Source organism: Anopheles nili, chromosome 2 (genome assembly GCF_943737925.1).
Source record: "Anopheles nili chromosome 2, idAnoNiliSN_F5_01, whole genome shotgun sequence".
NCBI lineage: Eukaryota > Metazoa > Arthropoda > Insecta > Diptera > Culicidae > Anopheles > Anopheles nili.
Window position 1 is genome coordinate 45,941,829 of NC_071291.1, and position 24,505 is coordinate 45,966,333.

The 24,505-nt window shown below is 44.0% G+C and overlaps 3 protein-coding genes across 5 annotated transcripts; 2 read left to right on the plus strand and 1 right to left on the minus strand.

Moving 5' to 3' along the window:
* Positions 1-1,704: 1,704 nt before the first annotated feature.
* Positions 1,705-12,284, plus strand: LOC128721506 (lethal(2) giant larvae protein). Of its 2 annotated transcripts, XM_053815262.1 has the most exons (8): positions 1,711-1,763; positions 4,264-4,270; positions 6,894-8,742; positions 8,828-9,303; positions 9,387-9,841; positions 9,936-10,414; positions 10,481-10,589; positions 10,720-12,284. In XM_053815262.1, exons 1-8 carry the CDS (start codon positions 1,711-1,713, stop codon positions 10,946-10,948), a joined length of 3,657 nt encoding a protein of 1,218 aa, XP_053671237.1. In that variant the 3' UTR covers positions 10,949-12,284. The 2 variants fall into 2 exon arrangements, with proteins under 2 accessions (XP_053671238.1, XP_053671237.1); XM_053815263.1 differs by lacking the exon at positions 4,264-4,270 and having other exon boundaries at positions 1,705-1,794.
* Positions 12,285-17,502: 5,218 nt separating this feature from the next.
* On the plus strand, positions 17,503-18,981 carry LOC128731257 (CDGSH iron-sulfur domain-containing protein 2 homolog). The gene is made up of 3 exons (XM_053824364.1): positions 17,503-17,654; positions 18,183-18,394; positions 18,474-18,981. Exons 1-3 carry the CDS (start codon positions 17,558-17,560, stop codon positions 18,561-18,563), a joined length of 399 nt encoding a protein of 132 aa, XP_053680339.1. The 5' UTR covers positions 17,503-17,557; the 3' UTR covers positions 18,564-18,981.
* A 1,102-nt stretch (positions 18,982-20,083) lies between these two features.
* On the minus strand, positions 20,084-21,850 carry LOC128731836 (leucine-rich repeat protein soc-2 homolog). Of its 2 annotated transcripts, XM_053824984.1 has the most exons (2): positions 21,751-21,850; positions 20,084-21,684 (listed from the first exon to the last, which is right to left on the minus strand). In XM_053824984.1, exons 1-2 carry the CDS (start codon positions 21,848-21,850, stop codon positions 20,084-20,086), a joined length of 1,701 nt encoding a protein of 566 aa, XP_053680959.1. The 2 variants fall into 2 exon arrangements, with proteins under 2 accessions (XP_053680959.1, XP_053680958.1); XM_053824983.1 differs by having other exon boundaries at positions 20,084-21,850.
* Positions 21,851-24,505: the final 2,655 nt, after the last annotated feature.

The window sequence follows — 24,505 nt, forward strand, 5'->3', positions numbered from 1 at the left end:
TACGCGGCACCCCCACGGGGTTAGTTGGGGTTTTATTGCTTACGTCTGTCCATTGTTGAGGGGTCCCTGTTTTTGAACTCGAAGCCCGGTAAAAACTGCTCAAATTCAGCTAACCAACACCACGAACCGTCGAGTGCATATTTTCACTTATGCACGCGGGGCTCAACCGTGCTCGAACGGGGTTGGTGATCATTCTTTTTCCACCACCTACGCTCGCGAAGAATCAAGATCATTCAACAGCGCCTTACGCCGTCGGGATGGGATGGAGGGGTTAGCAAGAAAAGTCGCCTTTAAAAATAGAAAACAAATCAAACTGGTATCACTCGTAGGTGCGACTGGCGACAAGAGACATCCCATCTCTCTCTCTCTCTCTCTCTCTTTCTCTCTCGAGATCATGCCACCGCCCCAAAGAGCCAAAAGCAAGTCAGCCGGCGTGTATCGAAGGGCTGTTACGGTGGGAGTGTGTCGGGAGCACCCACCAGCGTGTCGGTTCGTTAGGTTCTTTTTTTTTCGGCTTCATCCAACTCTCCTTCGAGGAGGAAGTGTTTATTTTCTAAACAAATTATGTACCGCAATTGTGTATCGGAACATGAGCAGCTGGAGCGAGCGCGGGGCCACTTGTGCAAAGGGGATGGAAGGGAGGATGGAAAATGGAATCGCGGGGGTGAGGCGTTTTTTGATGAAAATGATCTTCGATGGACGGGTGGATGGAACGAATAACCGGTTTTTTTTTGGGAGACGAGACGAGATTTTGTTGTTGGTAAGAGCCGAGAGCCAGAATTCTACACCACGCCGGTCTTCTCAAATGTACGTTTGGTTGTTTAATGCGGCAGTTTTTATTTTGGTTTCAAATGTTTTGGGGTGAGAACATGGAAAATTTTGAAAATTAAACCAATGACCGAATGAATGAACGGGACTTTTTTTACGGAAGAAACCGATCGATCATGGTGTAATCGTACGATCGATCATTGAAATCTATTAATGATCGTTTTGTGCCTGATGATGGCTGTGTCATCGGAACGAACTAATGTGTTTTTTCTTTCTCTCTCTCTCTTTTTTTCAAACAGATAACGTTTTCATTGGACTGAAGCATTTGCGACCAGACAGCGGACGACGACGCGTTGGCTCGAAAGAAATCAACGAACATATTCTTCTCCACCGCAGTGTGCCTTTTCAACATTGTTTGTGTGTTCGTGCTACTGTTGTAGGGACTCCACGCTTTTCCATCGAGTAGTTCAGGAGTATATTTAGGGATATATTGGCGAGTTGCAGAAAAGAGTGTAGTGTCATCGTGCACAAAGTGCAGCTGGATCGTGAATGCTTGGTAGCGAAAAATTTGTGATTGTTACACTTTTGATGTAAAAAGAGCCTCCGATAGTGCCGTGATCGTAACGTCCAAAATCAAGTTTGCCTCCGTCAATTTTCCCCAGAGCTGTTTGGCCTGGTCTCGTGCACAAGAAAGAGGTCAAAGAAACACCCGTGCCCCCGGTCGCGTAGAAAGAGACTCCGAGAAGTGATCCGATCGTGGTGAGGAGAAGCCCTGTGAGGATCGAATCTGCTCTACGGATCAGGAGAAAAGCTCTAACCAACGAATATAGCCAACGAAAAAAAAAGTGGTGGTGTAGAAATTGCTGGCGTTTCATTTCGAAGCTCTAGCCGAGCATCATAGCCAATTCGCTTCTAAACCGACACCACACCAGCGGCAGAACAATGCTGAAGTTTATACGTGGAAAAGGCCAACAACCTTCGACGGAGCGGCAGAAGCTGCAGAAGGAGCTGTTTGCATTTCGTCGGGTAAGTTGAGCTTCGCTTAGATTTTGCTCTATTGCGCCCCATTCGCGGTACCGTTTGCTGTTAAAGGCAGGCTTATGTGGCTTTTCCGGTTTCTTGCAACTTCGGTTAGCATATACTCCTGGTTTCATTCGTCACGGCATAAACGGGGAGGGAACGCGAAAACGGCCAAGTAAAAAGTTTCTATCCTGCAAGCAGCACGTCTATGTTAGAACAAAAATCAAACCTTGAACACCTTGGGCCGGGGCTGAGAAGGAGATGCCCCTGCCTTCAGGTGATGGCTGTGACCTCATGCTTGGCTGGCAAATTTAACACGTAGCTAAGAAGTTATCTCACTCTTATTTTGCTGTTTTGAATATAACTCACTAGCTGGAATTTGCGTTTTTACTGTCCTGTGGTATCTTTTGCAACCCTAACTCAGGGCAATAGGGGATTTTTTTTATTGTTAATTCATATTTTATTATCATGGTTATGAAATAAACAGAAAACCTCTAAAGGAAATGAATTGAGTAGGCACAATGATATAATTAATGCTATTGCTGGTTTCTAAGCATGATCAACGCATGAACGTGAGGGAAAAAGTTGTTGCAGTTCAAACCTTTTTCGTCCTGACTTAGCATATTAATTTGTTTCGCGTCATTTTGGCTAAATAAGCACAACATGCGAAGCTTTGAAATCTCTAAACTTTTCCGATTCGATTCGGTTCAGACTCCGCGATTGAGTCATCTGATTGAGACTACCGCAAACTGTTCACGATGAGTCATGTGTTCGATGATGAGTCGCTTGTTGTGGTATTGGATCGCACATTGTACGATATAGTAGAGAGATATGGTCTTTAGAGTATTGTTTCCAAATCAGTAAAGGAGGAACGAACGAAATAAATATTTAATTACTGTTGTGCTGGGAAGTCTGTGAAATCTCAATTGGCTCACACGCATTTTACTAATGCTTGTGCACGGATCGTGTTTATTAGATTTTGAATTAAAAAAAATTAAAGCCTGTCCATCTATATGCTACCTCAACCTGCTATACATTTATAGCTACTTCCCATACCAGGTTGCATGCAATGTACATTTTTTTTCTGTTCGTTTTTTTTGTTGACATGAGAACACGAAACGTCGTTCGTGCAACAAAAAGCAAGGCGGGAAATGATTAATTAGAATCTACTTAAACTGTGGGGTCGAGAACATATGTGCACATGAAAATAATCATAAAAAGCTGTGAGTGTGAGTAAAATTGTAAAATCGGTCGGCGAGATATTGTCTTTTCCCACTACGTTCACATAGTATAAGTGTTTCTTGGGTGTTGCGTCAGGAAGCTCCGTAGAACTCGGTTTTCTCGTTGCTGCACTATTCACTGCATGAGTGCATGGACGTTTAGAAGATAAAAAAAACCCCTCTGGAACGTTGTGATACACCGTCCTTGGTGGACAGGTGGGACACACATTGGCATTGTTTAAAAATGGTTTTATTGTGCGATTTTGATCGCGTGAATACGAGAGGTCATTTCTTACGAAATCACAAACACCGACTGTTGTGGACTTAATGACACTGCCTGCGTTGAGTGCGATGCAGTTTTTTTCCCATTTTCAATCAACCACCTAGTTAGGAAAATGCTCTAGAATGGAAAAAGAATTGTAGAGTTGTGTTTGCGTAATCCACAACTCAAAGGTTTTTCCAGGACAACAGCACACGCTTCCCCCAGATCGTTGACATTTTCTGTGCTTATGCGAGGGACCGAAACTGATCATTTATTTAAACGTGACCTGGAATAGGAGGGAGACCTGCTCTACCGGGAAAGGAAACATTTGAACCCACAAAAGCTGCTCCCCGACATCGTGCGAAGGTGTGTGCATCATCTTAACCGAGATAGTTTCTTTTTCTCCTCTTGATTTGCTTCTTGCTTCGCTGCCTACACGAAGGCCAATATAACGTACTGCTGGTGAGGTTCATTCGCGCCCACCACCATTTCCTTCCATCCAAAGCGTGAGCCATCGTCGTCATGAAAAATCAAAGCTGCACGAAAAACAAGAAAAAGAAGAGACCGAGAAACAAATAAAAAAGGAACCAAACCAACCTTTGCCCGCCTGCCGCTGTCTGACCACTTTCCATCTTTCTTTCGCTCGTACGACGCCTTCTTCTGCTTCAAATGTCCACGGAGTTCTGGGACGAGGCCGCACACCACGGTGTATGGAGGGCTAACTACAACCTGGAATCTGGAACGAACCGCGAAATCACCCGGCTCTGGCGTTGTCGTGCACCTTTCTGACTGTGCTGGAAAGCCAAGCCCCCCTTCAGTAGACGCAATATAATAAACTAACGGTGTATTCGTCCCCTTTCCAGCAGCTTCCTGGCTCAGTTGAAGGAAGTGTTTGGACGCTTTTTAAACCCAGCGCTAGTTAAATTACCCAAGACCTCGAGAATGCCCCGCTTGGGGAAAGGGAGTCGCGCTTTTCCTTCCCGCCGATCATAGATACACCGTTTCGTTTTGGTGTGCGAGAGATGAAAGTTCACCAGAACGAACCTACGGATGGGCTTGATGGAGAAAAAACGCTCACAAAGAGAGCGCTAGAGTGCTAGATTTTGCCTCCCCGAAAAGCCAGAGGAACAAAGTCAAAAAGAGGCGACGGAATGAATTGAAAAAAGTCTAGAAAAAAGGGGAAAACGACGACGATCTCTGCCGCTGGAGCACCGAGTGGCTAGATCTCTTACCAACCACCAGCAAGGCGAGTTTCATAATTGCGACATTAAGCCATTGAATGTCACGATTGCGCAGCTTGGACGATCCAAACGCAGTGAAGAACAATTTATGCACTACTCGAGAACACACACTGCTGTTGGTGACCGCGAGAGGAAAGTCCCGTTAGGCTGGAATATCGGTTCAATCACGGCCACGGCATAGCGGCAGGAAAAACATCTTCCCAAGGCTTTCCCGGGAGAGAAGAGGGTACGTTCCGGCCACACCTAGCCTTGCTAGATGGGGGTTGAGTTGGAAAAGAAAACTTTTGCATCGAAGAACTGGTCCGCCTTCGAATGTGGTGTGATAGTAGATAGACACCAGGGTGTGCCCTTTGTGTCGAGGCAAATCGATAAGGAAAATTACAACCCCAGTGTTTGGCGGTTGGGTGTCGCGTAAATTATTGCACGCAATCGAAACCACCCTGGCCAGAAGAATTGAAATAGAGTTTTGCGAACGGGAAGGCAATATTTTTCTGTTTAAATCTCACCTTCGACGCGGCGGCGGGGCGATAACACGAACAGGATAGTGAAAAAGCGTTTCATCGTATGTATGTATGTTTGGCCGCTCGACGAGCTGCTTGGTGATATCATATTTAACCTCGTTATTCCACTTCAGCCAATATTTACTCGAGATAACGAGTGTGTCCCTCGAATCAAGGTGTACCAAGGCAGGTGCACCCATGTCTTCCTGCTTTCAATCGGTTGTTATCAAAAAGTCTTTAATTGCTGTATGGGCTGTACACGACGCTCCTCGCGCTTGGTCACACGATATGTGTCGATATTTTGAAGGTTTTTGTTTAGTAACAAATGCTTAAATATCACACGCCTTGTGCGCAAGCTGCCGATCAGATCCGGTTGTTAGGAAAATGGTGTGAATATCCGTTTGCTTGCAGCAGCAGATACTCTGTCCTTCCATCTGTCTTTCCATTGTTCGACCGAGGTACTTATGAGGGAAAACCTTCCTCTGCCAATCGATTGCAACATAACCCCACCGGATGCTTATCTACAGCGTTGAGTCGCGGAACACGGATGCTATCAACGACGAGGAGCCCTAATGATTCCGCTGTTCCTGTACACAGGCTTAATCATCGGTTTCAACGCCGCGTGGTGTCGGGTTGGACGCTATTTACAGAGGGCCAGCTTCCTCCCTTTTCCTACTCGATCGGTGTGTCATATCAGATTGCCGATGTGTTATCGCTCGATTCACCTGTTTTCCTTTTTTTATTTACACTGCGATTAACCCTTGCCTACGCCCTGTTTTTTTATCAGTGGGGTTTTTCGTTTGCCACACTCGTTTGCCTAAAATACCGCAACGTTTTGTATGTGTCGGCGATACTACTTTGGGAGCAAGCAAAGCGTACACTCTTTGGAAGCCGTTTTGAAGGACCGGAAACAAGGAATTGGCAGCGACTGGGCGTATGCTCTGATCCCTAGTGCGTGATAAGCGAAACAAGAAACTCCTGGCTTTTTAGATAAGTTTTCGACGGGTGACCGTGAAGCAATCACCTTTCGAAGGCTTTTGGGTTGACTCGTGTTCCTGCTAGCTATGTCAAGATGTACTCAAAAAAGCGCTTCGATTTGAATTAAAATGTATACAAAAACGATGTAACACTACTTGGTTAAAGATGAAGCTATTCCAGTTACACGTTCACGCACAGTCAATGTTTAAACTTAAAAAAAAACGGTACACTCAATGTCGAAACTACGGTAAACAAAAACAAGCCTTAGCCCAGCTGCAATAAAAAATTAAGTGTGAAGAAATAAATACTAGCTGAAATTGCTGAAACAAACCACCACAGCTGCACCTAGATAATTAAGATATCATTTATGATCTCACTACACTCTTGGGGGACCATATGGTAGGCTGCAAAGGTCATCTTTCCTAGTGTTGTGCTTCGGTTCTCAATTAGATGCATGTTCCGTTCTTCCAAATTCGTTCATTAAATTCCTCCCTCATAAGTTTCTCTTTATCTACTGTTGATCGGAAATGTTTTTTTTTTTGCAAACGAAATGAAAGGCCCCTGGCCTGACGTGCACAAAAATACTTCCAGATGTTATCAGCTTTTGAAACACATAACGTTACGTTTGGGGGTATTAAATACTTAGACAAAACCTGTTCACTGCAATGCGTTCGGTTAAAATGAACACAAGTGTGTGCATGAATCATGCCCAGAGGGGTTCCAAATATGGAACTGTAACCGAGCGACTTAAATGCTTGTGTGAATCCGTAAAAAATCTCTCCCATCAAGAAAGTGGACAACAACAACCGACGACAGCGTCAACGGAGTCGTGTGTATATCATTTACGTTATTGTTCTCATTTTCATTTCCGTTCGGGTTTGTTTCCTTCACTTGTTTTTTCCAGACGGCTCAACATGGCTTCCCGCACAAACCATCGGCTCTGGCGTACGATCCGAAAAGCAAGCTGATGGCCATCGGCACGAACAGTGGTGTCATCAAAGTCTTCGGTCGTCCGGGTGTGGAGTTCTACGGGCAGCATACCTCTCCCGGCAACAATCCGGCTGAACTGATTGTACAGATGCTGGAATGGATTCCGGGCACCGGCCGACTACTATCGTTGACCGCCTCAAACCAGCTGATCCTGTGGGAACCCGCCGGAACGATGCTGGTTGCCATCAAGAACCTGGCGTTCGATGGAAAGTTGAAGAAAATTTCCTCTCTCTGCTGCTCGTACATGAAGGACACGGTGTGGATTGGCACCGAGGGTGGCAACGTGTACCAGTTCGATGTGCGCAAGTTTAGCGTGAAGGAATCGGTCATCTACCACGACGTTGTGCTGGAGCAGCTTCCAACGTCGTACCGGCTCAATCCGGGAGCGATAGAATCGGTTAAGCAGCTGCCCAACAATCATAACCTGCTGCTGATCGCGTACAACCGTGGGCTGGCCGTGCTTTGGGACTTGGAGTCGGCTAGTGTGAAGCAGTCGTTCATATCACCCGGCCATGGGCAGAGTGTGGGGTTGTTCATTGCGCAAGATGCAACGCAGTTCACGTGGTACCATGCGGATGGATCATTCGCCACCTGGGACCTGGACAGTCCGATTCCACCGGAAAACCAGAAGTACGTTCCGTACGGTCCCGACCCATGCAAGGCGATTGATCGGCTGATCCGAGGCCATCGGGGCCGGTGCGAGTTGGTTGTCTTCTCGGGTGGAATGCCTCGTTCGGCTTACGGCGAACATCAATGCGTTTCGGTGCACTGCAAGGACGGCACGAAGGTGGCCTTTGATTTCACTTCCAAAGTAATCGACTTTTTCGTGACGTTCAACGACGTGCGACCGGAACAGGCGGAAGTGTTGGTCGTCCTGTTAGAGGAAGAGCTGGTCGCGTACGATCTGACCGATGAAACGTTGCCGCAGATCAACGCACCCTATCTGCATTCGCTGCATGCGTCGGCCGTCACTTGCAACCATCTTGTGTCGCAAGTGTCTCCGGATGTGTACTCCAAGATCAGGCTGGCCGGAGAGCTGCAGATGGCTGATTATAGCTGCAAAATCTGGCCGATTACTGGGGGTTTTGTGCCAAACGAAGCCGCGGATGATGAAGAGCAGGGCATGGAACGAGATGTGCTAATTACCGGACACGAGGATGGTTCGGTGAAGTTCTGGGACTGTTCAGACGTTTGTCTAACTCCGCTGTTGCACGTTAAGACGGCGCCATTGTTTAACAACAGTGATGACTTCGAGAGCAACCTTAATGCCTCCACCGAGCAGTTGGAAGATGGTGAACCGCCGTTCCGCAAGGCCGGCCAGTTCGATCCGTACTCGGACGATCCTCGGTTGGCGGTGAAAAAGGTGCAGCTGTGCCCGCAAACGGGAACGCTAGTTATAGCCGGTACGGCAGGCAACGTGGTGATGGCCAACTTTAATGCTCTTACACATGCACCGGAAGAAACGGAATCGCTCGGACCGTTAAAGGTAACAACGATGAACTTGGTGAGCGATCGCGATGGGTTTGTCTGGAAGGGACACGATCAGCTGAAGGTGAAGCGGCAGTTGCTGGATGAAAATGTACCCATCATCGAGGGGGTGAACTTCCTTGGCGTGCTCCAGGTGTTGCCACCGGCAGCCGTAACCTGTATCGCGATGCAAAGCAAGTGGTCACTGGTCGCCGCAGGAACTGCTCACGGACTCGTTCTGTTCGATTACCAGAACCAAACACCGGTGCTACATAAATGCACGCTAAATCCCAACGGTAAGATTGCGGAGAAATGTGGAAACAAACAAGCAATGCGCCTTCCACAATGCTAACCACACGTTTTGACATTTTCGTTTTACAGATCTCACTGGTGCCGGTGAAACACTTTCCCGTCGAAAGTCGTTCAAAAAGACGTTGCGTGAATCGTTCCGGCGCCTACGCAAAGGTCGCTCAACGCGAAACAATCCCAATGCTGCCGGTGCTGGTGGTCAGCATCAACAGTCGGCTGCAGAAACGCGCCCGATTGAGCGCCAAATCGAGGCTCGCCCAGTGGACGACGGCATGGGTTCAATGGTGCGCTGTTTGACGTTCGCCCAAACGTTCATCACCAATCAAAACGTGTACATTCCAACACTCTGGGCCGGCACCAATTCCAGCTGTGTGTCGGTATTCGTGTTGCACCTTCCGCCGAAGGCACCGGCAGCCGCGTCGGGAGAAAATGGGTCTGATGAGACGACTGCGGCGGCGGTAGTTACACCACCGGTTACTGGGAAACTGGCCAAGGAGATCCAGATGAAGCATCGTGCTCCGATCATTGGCATTGCGGTTGTGGATAATGTGAGTAATCGGGGGATAAAAATAAAAGAAAATCATGTGTCAGATTAATCTAATTTCAATGTATCCATCCTGCCCCGTTTCAGAATGGCGTTCCATTGGAGCTTCAGAACGTACCAGGTCCAGCACCGCATCGTGTGCTAATTGCTTCCGAGGAGCAGTTTAAGGTGTTTTCGCTACCACAGTTGAAGCCGGTAAACAAGTACAAGCTAACCGCACACGAAGGAGCCCGCGTACGGCGTATCGCGTTCGCCACATTCATGTGCACCGTTCCAACCTCCAGCGTAGTACATTCGAGCCCGCCAAAAGCCGTACACAAAGCAGCCCCAGCAACGGCTGCATCATCTCCGCAGGCAGCAGATTCTACGTCACCGGCCGATAATAATACCAGCGTAAATGAAAATAACGCTGCGTCGGATATAACGACGCATTACGAGATAAGTTTACTATGCTTGACCAATCTGGGAGATTGTCTGGTGCTGACCGTTCCGGAGCTTCGCCGTCAATTAAATTCGGCTGCGGTGCGCCGTGAAGATATTAAGTAAGTAGAGAAAATTAGTTTTTTGATTTAATTCTACTTTTGATTCGTTTGAATTATCGAATGTAACATGTTTGATTTTTTGTTTGTTTGCTAGTGGTATATCATCACTTTGTTTCACAAACCATGGTGAAGCGCTCTACATGATGTCATCTTCGGAAGTACAACGAATCAGCCTGTCGGCCACAAAGATTGTGGCTCCGAATGGTATGATTGATGTAGAAGATTGGACGCCACCAGGTGATGACGTACCGGTAGAAGAAGATAACGACCCAGAACCGCAGCCGCAGGATAAGAGCGAAGTTACATCTGAACGGGAGGTTGATGATGCGCCAGCTGCGAAAGTCGAACCGAGCTTGGCCACTGAAAAGCTCACAGCAAGCACAACGCTTTTGACGAATGGCACCTCAAATCCGCGACTTAGCAATGGTATGGCCAGCGCAGATGACGCTTCCCCGAATAAAGCGAACGAAACGATCACGAGCTCCATCGGGGATATAACGATCGATTCCGTTCGGGATCATTTGAACTCGACCACGACCACTCTCTGTTCTACCACGACCGAGGAAATAGTCGGTAAGCATCGTCGGTAGCTCGTCGCTTCCACTGTTTCCGGTACTGATGCGATTCATTTTTCTCCAGGTCGATTATCGGTGTTGAGCACTCACACGTCCCAGTCATCTTCAACGGCCAAGAACAGTGAAATATTGAGCCTGAATTCATCTAACATCGGGAACCTCAAAGGAATCGGGTAAGTACCATTTTTGTTTCTCGTAATTACGAATCCATTTGAAGCTATTGCTTGAAATTTGCATGTGCATGCAGATTGCAAATATGTACTCGATGCTCATACTCAGTTCTGTTTAACGCTGTTTTCGCAGGGATACAACGGAAAAATCATCCAACACGGCTATTATAAAATCCATCATCACAACGGTCAAACATGGCTCGAACGTCACGAACGGAGATTCGAAGGAAACAAACAGGACCTCCGCAACGACAACCACTACGACAAGCACAACAGTTAACGGCACCGATGCAGTTCCGCCACCCTTACCATCTACGGCGCCACCGTTGATAACGGTACTGCGAAAGGAGAGCCAATTCTAGGGGCTTTCCGTAATCGATTACCCATTCCCATCCGACCTTCACTGCTAGAGCCGGTTGTAAGTCGAAATTCCTGAATATCGCCAATCGTGCCGACGTCGTGAAGGAAGATACACAGGCACTAATGCGCTAGTATTGCGATGCGGCTGTTATAATGAAAAAAAAAAAAGAAATGACGGTACGAGTAGCTAAACACGACAAAAGTATTAGAGTAACTACTTTAAAACCACGCAGCTGAAACTAAGAGACGAATTTTATAAGCATGCACGAACACGACAGCCCCAATAAACCGACCGTCACCAATTATGCCTTTCCTCGCCTGAGTGGGTTACAGAGTATAAAATAAAACATTACATACTATCGACAACGACGACGATTAATCCCATCATATTCCGACAAGCAGTTTGTGGCTCAGATGAAAAATGAACAAATCTATGGAATGTACAATTTTCGAATCGAACCCTTTTGGAACGGATTCAATAAGTGATCAACTCAATGGAGGACAAAACTATACAGATTAGGTTCCGCCAACAGTTCCCCAAGGCAACGAGGTACATTTTTACAGCTGTACGGTAACTTTAAGGTTAAGTTTTTTTTACCATAAGGCTGGGCATTTGTCGGTCTGCTGCACTGTTAGCAATTAAGCGAATGTTAAGGCACCTTAACGTTGTTGCAGTTGCACAGGAGTGTGCTGAGGGCCAACATTATTTCAAAATTGTTCTTTACAAAAAAGCGGCGCGCAGTTCTTTCTGCGGTAACGACCTTTTTCTGGCGCGAACATCGAACGACGGTATTTTGTGGTAGATTCAAACGAACGACAGAAAGGCCTTAGAAGATTGCGCGAAAATGATAGATTTCTTAACAGTAGTATTAAGCAAAGGTTTCTTAACATTTTTAGTGGTATCTTTCCTCCATGCCAACCGGTACGAGTACTGGAAAAAATTAACGGAATTTTACAACCGTTGTGCTCTATTGATGATGTTGCATACCTGCGCGTTTGGAGCATGCTACGTAGAAATAACACGAAAAACCATGGCTCCAAACCGATGCATGCTATTATTGCATACAAAACAAGACAGTCCATATACGAAACAAGACCCTATTGGACGGGTGGATGAATTTTTAACGCGAGAATTGTTTACAAAATCGACAAAACGATCACATAAGAAAGAAAATTACAAGAGAGAAAGTGAGCGAGAGAGAAAAAAAAGGAAGACAGCTTTTTATATCGTAAAGTTGGTTGATTTTTATATTTTAAACTAAAAATATATGAAAAATTGATTTATGTATGAAGCTTTTTTCTAGTTTTAAGCGAAACATGTCTTCGAACAGAATTATAAATGTCTATTTAATCGCATGGATTAAACCCATGCGTTCCGAAGCTTGGACTCTGTTTGCATTTAATTGTACTTAACCGATCCGAAAATTGCCTTAGTTTTTGTTTTTTTAAGTTAAAAAAGAATTTGCCTGGTGCATTACGAAGCGCAGGGTATTGAATACGTTACAAACGAACCGGCTGCACTTGCGCAGGTTGAGCTCTAATGTAAACGATACAGCGCTAACTTACGATCATCGGCGTCGTGTATGCGTTTGCAGAAGGGTAAGTGCAATCTAGATTGTTGTTCCGAAAAGAAGAAACCAAACGAATCCTATAGATAGATGGATAGATATAGATCGAATGAAGGATGAATGAATATGAGACTTTGGTTGGGAAAAAATTGTTACAGGAATTAGAAGGATTGATCAAATGGTGGTCAAAAGTGTAATGCAAAAGAATAAAAATGGGTGTACTATAATGAGAAAAAATAAATAATAGTTCAGTGTACTAACAATAATCGACAAAATAGTCTAGGTTAGAAGTAAACGAATGGAAGATGGAAGGAATTTGAAAAGCGAGATAAAACGAAGCATCGCTGTTATCATTGCAATACGAAGTATGTTACACTGATATGATTATATTGTTATCCGAAGAAATGAGCTAATAACGAACAGGCCGATGCGAAGAAATTCAAACACTGCTTTTCCTCCACGTGGTAAACGACTAGATATTTTTTCGCACACTGCTGGTATGTTAAGCCGTCTACTAACGATGATACAGATGTCGAGCTCACGGAAATGAAAAGTTGAGAAGGAAGCAGATTATTATCCAAAACAAACGCATATACGTTGTGGCAGATACTGCCATAATCATACTAGTTTATAGTAACTGTGGTAAACCATGCTATAAAACTTGCTTCACGACCATTTCATAGTGCCCCCACGTTACAACCCACGAATGATTGATATCAGCGCCTACTGCCATTGCTATTCGAAGGCATTCTTTCAATCTACGCTCAAGTAAACGCTACATACAACGGTACATTTTTACATGTATAAACATTTATTTACGAAATTTTGTCTTCGTCTTCCAATGTTTTGTCCATCATTTAGCACATGCGTTCAAACATCAACCAAACCTAGTGTTTGCGAGCACGTGCTCTGAATGCACGCTGCTGTAAATAATGACAAAGTTATGGTACTCGATGCACCAGCGGCTTGGCGCGCTTGTGTTCGAGACCGCTGGCTGGTAATGTTGCTTTCACGCGTACGATCGTGAATGCTTCTGCTGATTTGAACATCCCTTGCGCTGTAATTCTGTGCGTCATTTTACTACGGGAACAACAACGGATGCGGGAAAAAAACTGATTTCTATTGCGTAAAGCAGTCCACATACGCCACAGTGCCGAGGATTGTCTCCTTTTCTGCAACTAAACTTACATGTCTATGTGTCGGGTTTTTGTTTTGCTTTGTACGGTTCATTCCATTAAGGTATTTCTAGTAAATCATCATTTGGCACTCAGGAACTATAATGCAAAATTGTCCGTGCAAACAAACTTTTTGCGGGAAACACGCGGCAATCTTTGCCTGCGTCTGGAAAATGTAGCTTTGGATTTTAAAAGCGCTAAAGACACCCATCTGATGACGAAATGGATTGGGAACGGAACCAGACGAACCAGAAAGCAACATACGCATACGCAATTCGGTTGGCTATTTTGATCCTTTCTTCATTCTACCACGTGGCTTCAAACGTGTTATGTCCACACCATTTATTTTCCCTTCATCTATGCACCCTATTCCAGATTTTAAAACATTGCAGATATTTTACTTCTCTCACTACGTCTTGCCTGCACAACCTCCCAGTGTCATACGTTGATGCAAACAAACAGCCACGTGACGTTCTTCGCTCTAAGCAGCAGAGTAACAACCAACAAATGTTTTTTTTTCTTTAGAGAAATATGCTCGATGATGCCGTACTACAGCGTACAGCGGGAAAATAACGCTTCCATTACAGCAGCGTCCGTCGGTGGACACTCCAACAAATCTGCTCCCTATAAATACCCTTTCTCTTGAGGCAGTTTTACATCCAACAAACTGCACCCTGCTACGTGGCATAGAGAAAGAAAAATGTAGTAGCCCAAAAGTAACAGAACAATCCATGTACTACCGTTTAATATAGTTTGTGCGCGTGTGTTCGCTTTTCTTATGTTTCAATTATGCAACCATGTTTCGCTGTATTTTTGTTTTTCATTTGTATCATACCATATTATTCGTTTACCAGATACGGCATAGCTACCAACTATTTACTATGGGTACTTGTTATTTGTTACAATAGTTTATCTTCGCTCCGGAGGACGCCATCCCTGTGGGTGGAGAGGCGCCTCTTATCTCATTTTATAAGGGTTTTTTTTTGTATTATACACTGCCCTTTCGCCGTCGCCTTATGTTTCACACGGCAACGTTGAGCAAGCCACACCGCATTTTACTTATGTCCCATTATTTAACTCACACCGCTCTAGTAACAACACTAATTCGTTTTCTCCGTACCATTTTTTTGTGTCCCGCCCGAAACTCACACGATTATGGTTCGCGTGCGTCCAACCATACCGCTGCTTACACTAAACACTATCTGAATACATTACGTGTGTGCGGATTTGCAGTTCACGTTTTCATTTCCGCAGTCCCACAACTGTTACTCCCGTACCGGTAGTGTGCTTAGTACGATGCATGATCTATACTCTTCGTGTCATGTACGACGCGTATTACATATGCCTTAAATTACATACAAATTTAAATATTGTTTGCTGCTCCTAGCATCGTCATACATATAATGCTTCGTTTCACGGGCTACACTTCGGGGGATTATCTGTGATTTTTCTTCCTTTTTTGTTTTGAGTTGTTTATGCTACGTACACCATCATTTGCAGATGGTCTCCTGTATCAACGTTAAAATATACTGTAGTAGCTCGTGTCTACATGGGGTGGATTTAGGTTTTGTTGCAGCTGTTCCAAAACCTTACTTGATTTTCATTTCGTTTTTGTTCTGGCATTAGTTGTATCGATTATACACAACTGTATGAACAAAATTAAAACGCAAAGTTTTCTGTTTTCTTGCGAACAATAAGCAATCAGATGGCTCATGCCCGTTTTGAAATCTACGATAAGGTTTGCTTTGCTTTCGTTTGTAACTTTTTTCTATGGCACTGGTAATCAAACTTCCGTCCAACTATTACAACCAGTTTCATTGTAATGGAAGTAAGGAAAACCGTTTGAAAAGGAATACATAATTTGCTAAAAACTATCGAACAACACAAAAAAAACTCCCATTTAGTTCGATCCAAATGCAAATCGTGCAAATCGACGAAATCCCAGACATTATGAACAATATCTCAAATATATGTTTATCGCTTTCGATTTATTCATTAAAATCGGAATGAATATCGCGTTATTTATATTAATCTGGCTAAAATGTTCAATTCCCTTTTTCTGTTAAATTCGATCTTTATCGAATGCTCTCGATTTAGCTATGCCATCCGATCAATGCCGATTATATCGAAGCGATCTGATCTATAATGATCTGCGAGAAATAACTGGGTATTTCAACAAACGCATATCCTTTTTAAATTTGCTTAACCCACCGTGCTCTCTACCGTTTCCATTATATCTACGAAAATCGAGAACCGTGGGGTGGCAGAGGATTTTCCATCATCTTCTTCTACCAATCTTCTTCCAATTTTCAACCATCCAGTTGATATTCTCTGATCCACATGATCTATTATTTTACCTTTGTATTTATTAATGCTAGAGCTAGATATCTTTTTTCCCCCATCCTACCGTCCAAGTGTAGATTTTGTATGCTCATATTTTCTCTACATTTATTAGTTAGGCCATTTACGCTTCGAATCTGAATTACTTCAACAAGTAGTGCTTGGTTTACGGGACTGGTTTAACTGATTTATCCGTTCTTCTATCCGGTTTAGAACGTTAGCTGACAATACGGTTGTACGCATTCTATAGTATGTTTCTAGTTCACCACAATACTGACAACTGACGTTAATAAACCTTGTAAAATTTTGACTAGATTATCTGTTGAAATGATTGCCTCGGTAAAATCAAAGATCAAGTAAATTCAAGTGATCTCATGAATTTGCAAAAAGCACAAAAACATGTTTTACAAACTATATCCCATAACACATTGTTAACCAAATACGATCATTGGATTTGAATTTGATTTTCTTGGCATGTCCTCGAATTCCAAACAGGAACTGTTCTTTACTCTTCGTCTACCTTCCATTTTCATACACTTGTTCTCTAAAAGCTATAAATTCGTTGCAATTCGTTATTTTATGTTGAATGTACGTACAATACGCGGTTTAATTGCCAGATGATATCGTTTGAACATAAACAAACCGTTTCAACCCTAGTCGAGTTATGATGCACTTAAATGTTAACAAATCAAAAGTAGACAATTAAAATATTTACGTATTTTTGTGCTATATCATAACAATTATCAATAAATGATTAAAATGGTCTTACTCAATCTTTCAAATGCTTAACTTAATTACTTACGCTTTGTTTAGCGCGTGGGTATATGCGAGCTTATGTCGCAAAATAAATCGCAAACAAAATCAATGGAAAGGTGATGTGGAGATCATAAGACATTGAACGTGATAAACATAATTGCATACTGAGTACCCTGTTTGTAAATATCCTAGGGACACGTCACGGCTGTGAACGTAGGAGAAACTCTGATGAAGAATAGCATTTCCTAGGCGTTGATGGAATATCCGCTACGAATGAAGCTAATGTTGAACCTTGAAACGTATCAAGTAGTCTGAAATTAAAAAAGAAGAAATTACCAACATCACATTACATTTGAAACTGATTATTTTACTGATCAAAATTTATAACTGATCCTCTGCTTCAAAATTCTTAATTCCTAATTAAATTTGAAACAAAACAATTGGATATGAAGCAAAAAATAAAAACTCAACTGAATAATAAGAATTTAAACAATTCATTTTAAATTTTTTGATTTGATTACATTACAATTTTTAGATTGTATTACAAAAATCATAGAGAAGAATCATCCACTCCCATCCGTCATGCTGGATCGGAGCAAACCACACGCTCCGGAGTAGTTGCTCCGAAACCGCATCGCACACCACTACTCAATTACCAGTCGGTTTATGCCTGATATATTTTCGACTAATTAACAACACGACGTGTGCTCTCAGTCCTGCAAAGGGATAAATTTGGCAAAAAGGTTTTGTGCAATAAATTGTATCCATCATCATGCAACTGCTGTCGGGTCTCGTGAAAACAACCGTTCCAAATTATCTCTCTGGATTACCAATTCCGGATTCCTTCGGAGGATGGTTTCGGTTAGGATGTAAGTATTTCGGTGCAATTTGTTAATATAGGACTCGTCGCCGATTTGCGACAGCTTTCTTTTGCGGATTGGTGTGGTTCGCTTCTCGATCCAAGTCATTCGTTCGTTCATGCGTAACATTTTTACAGTACCAAGTGCACTGCAGGATAGAGCGAGGGAAAGGCAAAAAGAGTACAGCGGATAAAATCTTAAAATGGGTTCTTCTTTTACCGAGTCTCCATTTTTGTAACATGCCGTCACACATTTGTGTTATCAAAAGTAGGCTCAATCTTCTAATCTTGCCCTGTATGTTTGTGGCATTATGTAAGATTTGTTTGTATGACAGTTGCAACAGTAATTGTCGCAAGACGCTCTACAAAAAGTGTCACCCCCCTAACGTATCTCCATTTGGCTCAAGCAGATTTGCTGATTTTTTTTTTTTTAACGTTTGGACCCCTCATTTTGCTACCCATGATTAATCGACCGAACTATATTGGTGCACTGATTTATGCAATGGCTCATGCTTGTCTACTCTTCTAACAACTTCAGTCAAGGACTGGCTGTCGCTGGTGCCACCGACAGCAGCCGTTGCCGGAGTAGTGTACATGTCCTACTTAGCGTTCTGCCCAGAAGCTCGCCCAAAACCATCCAAGAGAGCGAACAGCAAGATTCGGCTGGAGGAGGCAAAAGTAGTTGACATGATCGATATTGAGGACATCGCGGAAAAGGCTGCCTTTTGCCGATGCTGGAAATCGAAAAATGTGAGTTTGAACTAATCTCAAAAACAAGAAATTAAATGATGCGCTAACGTTTGTTCCATTTGCCTTTCACTCTAAACAGTGGCCTTACTGCGATGGATCACATGGTGCGCACAATAAGGAATGCGGTGATAACCTCGGACCGGTTGTTGTTCAACGAAAGAAGAACTAATTCTAGTTGAATCCGTTCAGTGTTGTTTATAGTATACTACTCCCAGTGATGCAGCATAGACGAATAATTTTCATTCTAAATTCATGGAATAAGTCTCCAATGCTTTGAGTCGTGCAGTGTTCAGTGCGTTTGCTCCGCGAACGCCTGTGCATGTTAAAGGTGCATTTGGGTAGTATCGTGATCGAAGCATGTTCGCCTGGAGAAAAGATTGATGCAATCTATCAATTGTGAAGCTAAGCTTAGCTTACTTCAACAAACGTTTTCTATGCTTGCAAAACATAGTATAATCGAAAAAACACACAGAATTAGGGTGCCGGGTAATTCTAAACTCATTTTTTATATTCCAATGTTCCGTCTATTCATTTCCTTTTTCCATCCGTCAATAAATATGTTTTACTATCCTTTTCAGTAGCAAATTGGAAACGCATTCGCATTTGCATTTCATCCGAAGTTATAGTCAATACCGAACTAGAAACAGCACACACGCACTCCGATAGAGGCATATATTAAAAATAAGTATAATTGTTCTTCACCTGCTAGAAATTAATAAATTCAAGCAGATTTTTAAATAAAAATTCTATAACTCTCGAAAGTAGCCTAACAGTTATTTTCGATTTAACGACGGAAAATATGAAAACCATTGGTATCGGGGTTTGGTTTTTACTTACCAATTTCACAACAACTTGCAGCATTCCATGTTTCAGTTGACGATCACATTATCATAAGTAGATGATTTGGTTTGTCTTCCTTTGAACAAATTATCACTTTTTCCAACACAACGTTAATCGATGTTCAATGACCAAATAAACGTTTGATTACACAATTTCCGAACAAGACTTCCAGCGGTAGGTAACCACTATTGTCACAATATGTTTTCTACATTGTACTGTTACACAGCGTAAACGATTTGTGGTATTTGCAGTAAACGAGTAAACAGGAGATCAGCTTGGGAGTAGTTTTGACACACCTTATTGCCATATCCGGTATTTTCTTCAATTTTGTCACACTATGTTCATGAAACAACACTGATTATTTCGATTGTTTCCTAGTTCGATATTGACCGATATCATTCATTCCAGTTGGTATCATTTGTTTTGTCTGCATCGTGCTCTAATTTGACGTCCATGCAGTCATGTTTATGTTTTTTTTTGTTTCGTTTAATAAGCAATAATATTAAAGCTTTATTTTAATCACATTGATTCAATTTGTTTTTTCTTCTATGCGTTACTTCCATTGCGCATTATGCATGTTTGATGTGATTTCCCTCGGTGTCCAACCAATTTTACTTATATTGTTGAATTAGATGCATCGATGTACGACTAACATCGTGCTCTGTTTAATCATCAATCCTTAATGTAAATCTGTGCACTGTGGCCATCGCCCCCGCAGACACCAGAAATCAACAAAACACCAATAATCAATTTGAAAAAACACGGCGATCATGACGACGCACATACGACGTGTACATACAGAAGAGAAACGACTCGATCGCAGCTGATCGCGGATTATTCGCCAGCAAATCACATCTGTCGATAGGGCGAGTGGAGTTTTAGGTACTGTATGACGAGGCTCGGACCGCCACTAACAACCTCGGGCGGTAACGCCGACAGGGGACAATTTTCGATGCTCATGATGGCTAGATTCTGGCAGAGTGCCAGCTCGTATGGTAACTTTATTAGCGAAGGGTTATCGTTGATGTACAACGATTCCAGGTTTTCCAGCGTGCCGATCTCCTCCGGCAGGAACTGTAGATTGTTCTCCCCAACCGACAGGTACGTCAAGTTTGTCAGGTGACCGATTGTGCGCGGAAGCGCGCTCAGCTGGTTGGACTGTAAGATCAGCTTCTGCAGATCGTGCAGCAATCCGATCTCGGACGGCAACGATTCAAGCCGATTTTCCTCCAAATCCAGCACGCGAAGTTTCTTCAGGCTGCCAATCGTGTTAGGTATTCGTTTCAGAAGGTTGTTGGAAAGAATGAGAATCTCTAAATTTTGCAGGCAGTGTATGTCATCTGGCAGCTTGGTCAGCGAGTTCGTGCCAAAGTTGAGCTCGACCATTTGCGTCCAAGTGCCGATGTCGAGTGGCAGCGAAGTTAACGCATTTTCCTTCATGTTAAGCTTGGTCAGGCCTTTAGCGCGAGAAAAAATCCCATACTGGATCTTGTCAATCTGGTTGTGCTCCAGGTTGATGCTCGTGACGTTCGTGAACTGAGCTGGCCCACCCGATGGATAGCTGTGGAACGCGTTTCGCGAAAGCGTGATCGTGGTGAGGTTACTCAAACTGGCCAGCAGCCCATCGGGCAACTGGCTGATTCCATTTCCCTCCACGTTGAACTCGTCCATGTGCGTACAATTCCTCAGGGATACAGGAATTGACGACAGCTGGTTGTAGCGCAACCCGAGGCGCATCAGATTCGACAGGTTGCCTATCGATTCCGGTATGTCTAGCAGATCGTTGTGCTGCAGATCCAGTGCGGTCAAATTCACGCAGGTTCCGATTTCCTCGGGCAGGTGCTTTAGGTGATTGTGCGAGAGATCCAGCGTAGTCAGATTAACCAAATGGCCGATGGCCGCTGGCAGCTCGTGAATCTTATTCTCCCGTAAGCTCAGCATCGTCAGGTTGCTAAGATTTTTCAAATTGTCCCCTACCACGCGGATCCTATTGAAGCGCAGATAAAGCGTCGTGAGTGTATGAAGTTTGTAAATCACTTCCGGTATGTCGGATAGCTTGTTGTGTCGTAGATCGAGCACTTTCAGCTGCTTTAGGTTTTGCAACGAATCGGGCAGCGATGTGAGCGAATTTTCGTTCAACGCTAGCGTTTTAAGATTTGCCAGGCACCCGATCTCCGGCGGTAACGACGAGATCTTGTTTCCGTACAGATAAAACTCTACCAAGCTCGTGCAGTCCTTCACCGAAGCCGGAATGACCGTGATGGAGGATTTGCTCAGATCAAGCCGCTGAATATTTTCCTCTTTGCACCGCTGGAACTCCTTGATGACATCAACGTCCGCCTGGATCGCTTTGCCTTTTTTGGTGGTCGGCTTCGGTTTGTTTGATTCGGGGTGCTTCACCGTCACAACCTTTGGGCGTATTATTTCTGCAGGCATCTCACTACCGGAACCTCCCCCACCACCGTATCCTATACCGCCTACCGCTGCGCTGATATTGGCACTACTTGCACTCCCACTTCCGGCACCACCACCGACAGTCGATCCTCCACTGCCACCACTGCCTGAAGTGTTCGATGAGGTGCCGGTTCCGCCTCCACCGGAACTACCCAAATTCATGCCGTGTGCTCCAGTTAGTGAGACAATCCAATATGTTCCTGTTGCGTGTTGATTTAGGATGTTAACGTAAATGGTACTGTTTCTGCAAACGTGCTGCGGCTACGCCAGCCGATATGATGCTGTTGATTTGCTTTTCGTCTTGCGTTCAGTTCAGATGGTCTATGCAAACAGTAATAGTCTAGAATCCCGCCAGCAGCACCTGTGGATACAACAACAGGACAGAGAAAATTCAATTTAGTTTACGTTGCATCAAACTTATGTTATCCACTTGTAATGAGCTGTGAGGCGACAGAACGCTAGCAGATTACAGGGCCTAGAAGAGCGTGCCACCCAACTGTGACCGGTTCTCACACCCACTACCCCTTAGGACACTAGAGGCCGGGGTTAGAGGACGACCATGGTCAGCTTTATATTTATACCGGACGTTAACGTATCCCGCATTCCTTCCCACTCGCATGAAAATCCTTGATTGTTTCTTAAAAGTGGCTCGCGAAAAATGCAACTACTAGAGCGTAGGAGAGATTGGGAGAGTGAAGAAGAACCCAGGCAAGAGATACTTTCGAGGACCCGTCGAGCAAATAGGAGTTATAATTTTAAATGCATCATATGAAGGTGTGTACGATGAGAGCAAGGCTATTTAGTACACACGAAAAAATGCAGGAAAGAGAAACGGCTAGTAATAGTGAGAGAATGCAGAGAGAGCGAGGGAGAGAGAGCACAAGTAAAGCACGAGAGCTAGAGAGTAGGTACTACATCTATAACAAAATGATACAACAAAAGGACAACCCTCACGGATGGAGGTGCAAGTAATTGAACGATTAATACAAGGACGGCAGACGCGCCACATTCAGCTAAAAATCAGAAACGTCCCATCTTTAACCACAAGCACTGCAAGGTACCATTGTGATTTACCAATTTCCGGGAAAGGAAAAAGGCCTGACTCACCGATACCTATCGCAAAAGGCCTACTTTGCCGTCAGCTATTACTCATTGTTTATTCACTTGAAATTTCAAAGGAAAAATATATCCAAGGCCACCCGTATCAGATCGTTAGCTGCTTCTCGTGCCAAAAGATTAAGGGTGGGGGGATAGGGCACCATGTAATTTGATAACCACGGGTATGTGGCGGATTTTCGTTGCTGCCCTTACTCAGACCTCTACGTCACATTATGAAAATACTGTTTTTAATATATCACTCGTTGCGGGTACCGTGCGGGTTCGGTGTTACGATGCTAAAACGGGTTGTAAAATGATCCTATATTTCATCAAAGGATACTGTCCTGCACCACGGTGTACCCGCCCATGATCACCCAGCTACAATCTGTGGACAGGATCGAGTTGCGGAAGGTGCACCTGTATTGTACACCTGTGGCGAGCTAACATAACAAAAATCTGCCTTTTATGCCAATGTTTCGTACGAGAAACATAAATCCAGAAGAGCGTGTTTCTCGCACAGCTTTCCTGCAGCTGCAAACGAATCCCCGTTCCTGGTTTTGATTTCTCTCCCCGCTGATATTTGTCAACAGCGTTAAAAAGTGCACAGCAGTGTACGTGACATTGGACCTTGGCCCATACACGGGTAGAGTGCCAAAAAAAAATAGCCTGGCGTTTTGTTTGAACCTCGAGGAAAACGAAGCCCCATCACATCCTTGGGTATCTCATCACAATAGCATAGGTAGACAGAACAACTTCGCGAACTAAACGCACCATTTCATCGAATTTGAAACTGAACTACAAACTCTGAAACATGAAATCTCCCTGCACTGGGCACGTATATTGACGCACAGCAATCGATTAGCTACCGTGTAAAAATATTTTAGTCAAGGCACACTTTGCACACGCAATTTGTTCTCAGGCTGCGACACTGTTACGATAGGCGTAGTTGCGAAAATGTAGCACTGTCCATCAATCGTAAAAAAAACTAGTAAAGTAACCAATAATCACCACCACTCCTTCGAACAGGACTCCCGTTTGATGTGGGTGTAACTCGAAGGCCTTTTTCCGATTCAATGTTACCGCAATCGGGCGCGCAAACTGTCCTCTATCGGTGGCACTCACATTGGCGACAATGATTAGGGATGATTAGCCACTCCAACAGAACGCAGTAGGCATCGAATATCGTAGCGGCAGATGCGGATGAAGTCGAAACACGAATTTTTCACTGCGATACGCGCTCGTCACTTTTTCGCTGCTGCTGATGATGCTCCTGTACGTTTTGAAAATTCGACGTGCTGTCAAAGGAGAATCTTCTCACTAGGCTCGCGCCATCGGACGCTCTCGCTCGGGCTAGTGAACCCGTTGCATTATGCCGAGAGCTATTCCTCTCCCTCATGCAGAACACGTTTGTTTGAGCTGTGGGAGAGATTCTCCCTTTACGCGAGATCCTCTCGTTGATTTCGTCCGTAGTAAAAAAAGACGCATACATATGCACATCGCAAAGCAGCAGGCAGGAGCGGGGGAAAATTAAGCGTGTAAAATTACGAAGCTGGATGAGAAAATGATACAGGTTTGAACAGCAGGCGGAGAGAATTACAACGCTCGAGATTAAGTGATAGGATTTGTTGAAGAGAAAAATCAGCTAAATTTCAAGAGAGCACAAGAGCGATTTAGCTTGCAAAAATAATCCTCAATTATGTGACCCTGAAAGTAAAATGC

What these genes read in the sequence shown, in the direction of transcription:
- LOC128721506 (XM_053815263.1), top strand. Translation starts at nt 1,711, where the DNA reads ATGCTGAAGTTTATACGTGGAAAAGGCCAACAACCTTCGACGGAGCGG. An exon ending in GTGCGCCGTGAAGATATTAA is followed by an intron (nt 9,842 to 9,935) that starts GTAAGTAGAGAA and finishes TTTGTTTGCTAG; the next exon opens with TGGTATATCATCACTTTGTT. An exon ending in CACGACCGAGGAAATAGTCG is followed by an intron (nt 10,415 to 10,480) that starts GTAAGCATCGTC and finishes ATTTTTCTCCAG; the next exon opens with GTCGATTATCGGTGTTGAGC.
- LOC128731257 (XM_053824364.1), top strand. Translation starts at nt 17,558, where the DNA reads ATGCAACTGCTGTCGGGTCTCGTGAAAACAACCGTTCCAAATTATCTC. An exon ending in AGGATGGTTTCGGTTAGGAT is followed by an intron (nt 17,655 to 18,182) that starts GTAAGTATTTCG and finishes TAACAACTTCAG; the next exon opens with TCAAGGACTGGCTGTCGCTG. An exon ending in GATGCTGGAAATCGAAAAAT is followed by an intron (nt 18,395 to 18,473) that starts GTGAGTTTGAAC and finishes CACTCTAAACAG; the next exon opens with TGGCCTTACTGCGATGGATC.
- LOC128731836 (XM_053824983.1), bottom strand. Translation starts at nt 21,850, where the DNA reads ATGAATTTGGGTAGTTCCGGTGGAGGCGGAACCGGCACCTCATCGAAC.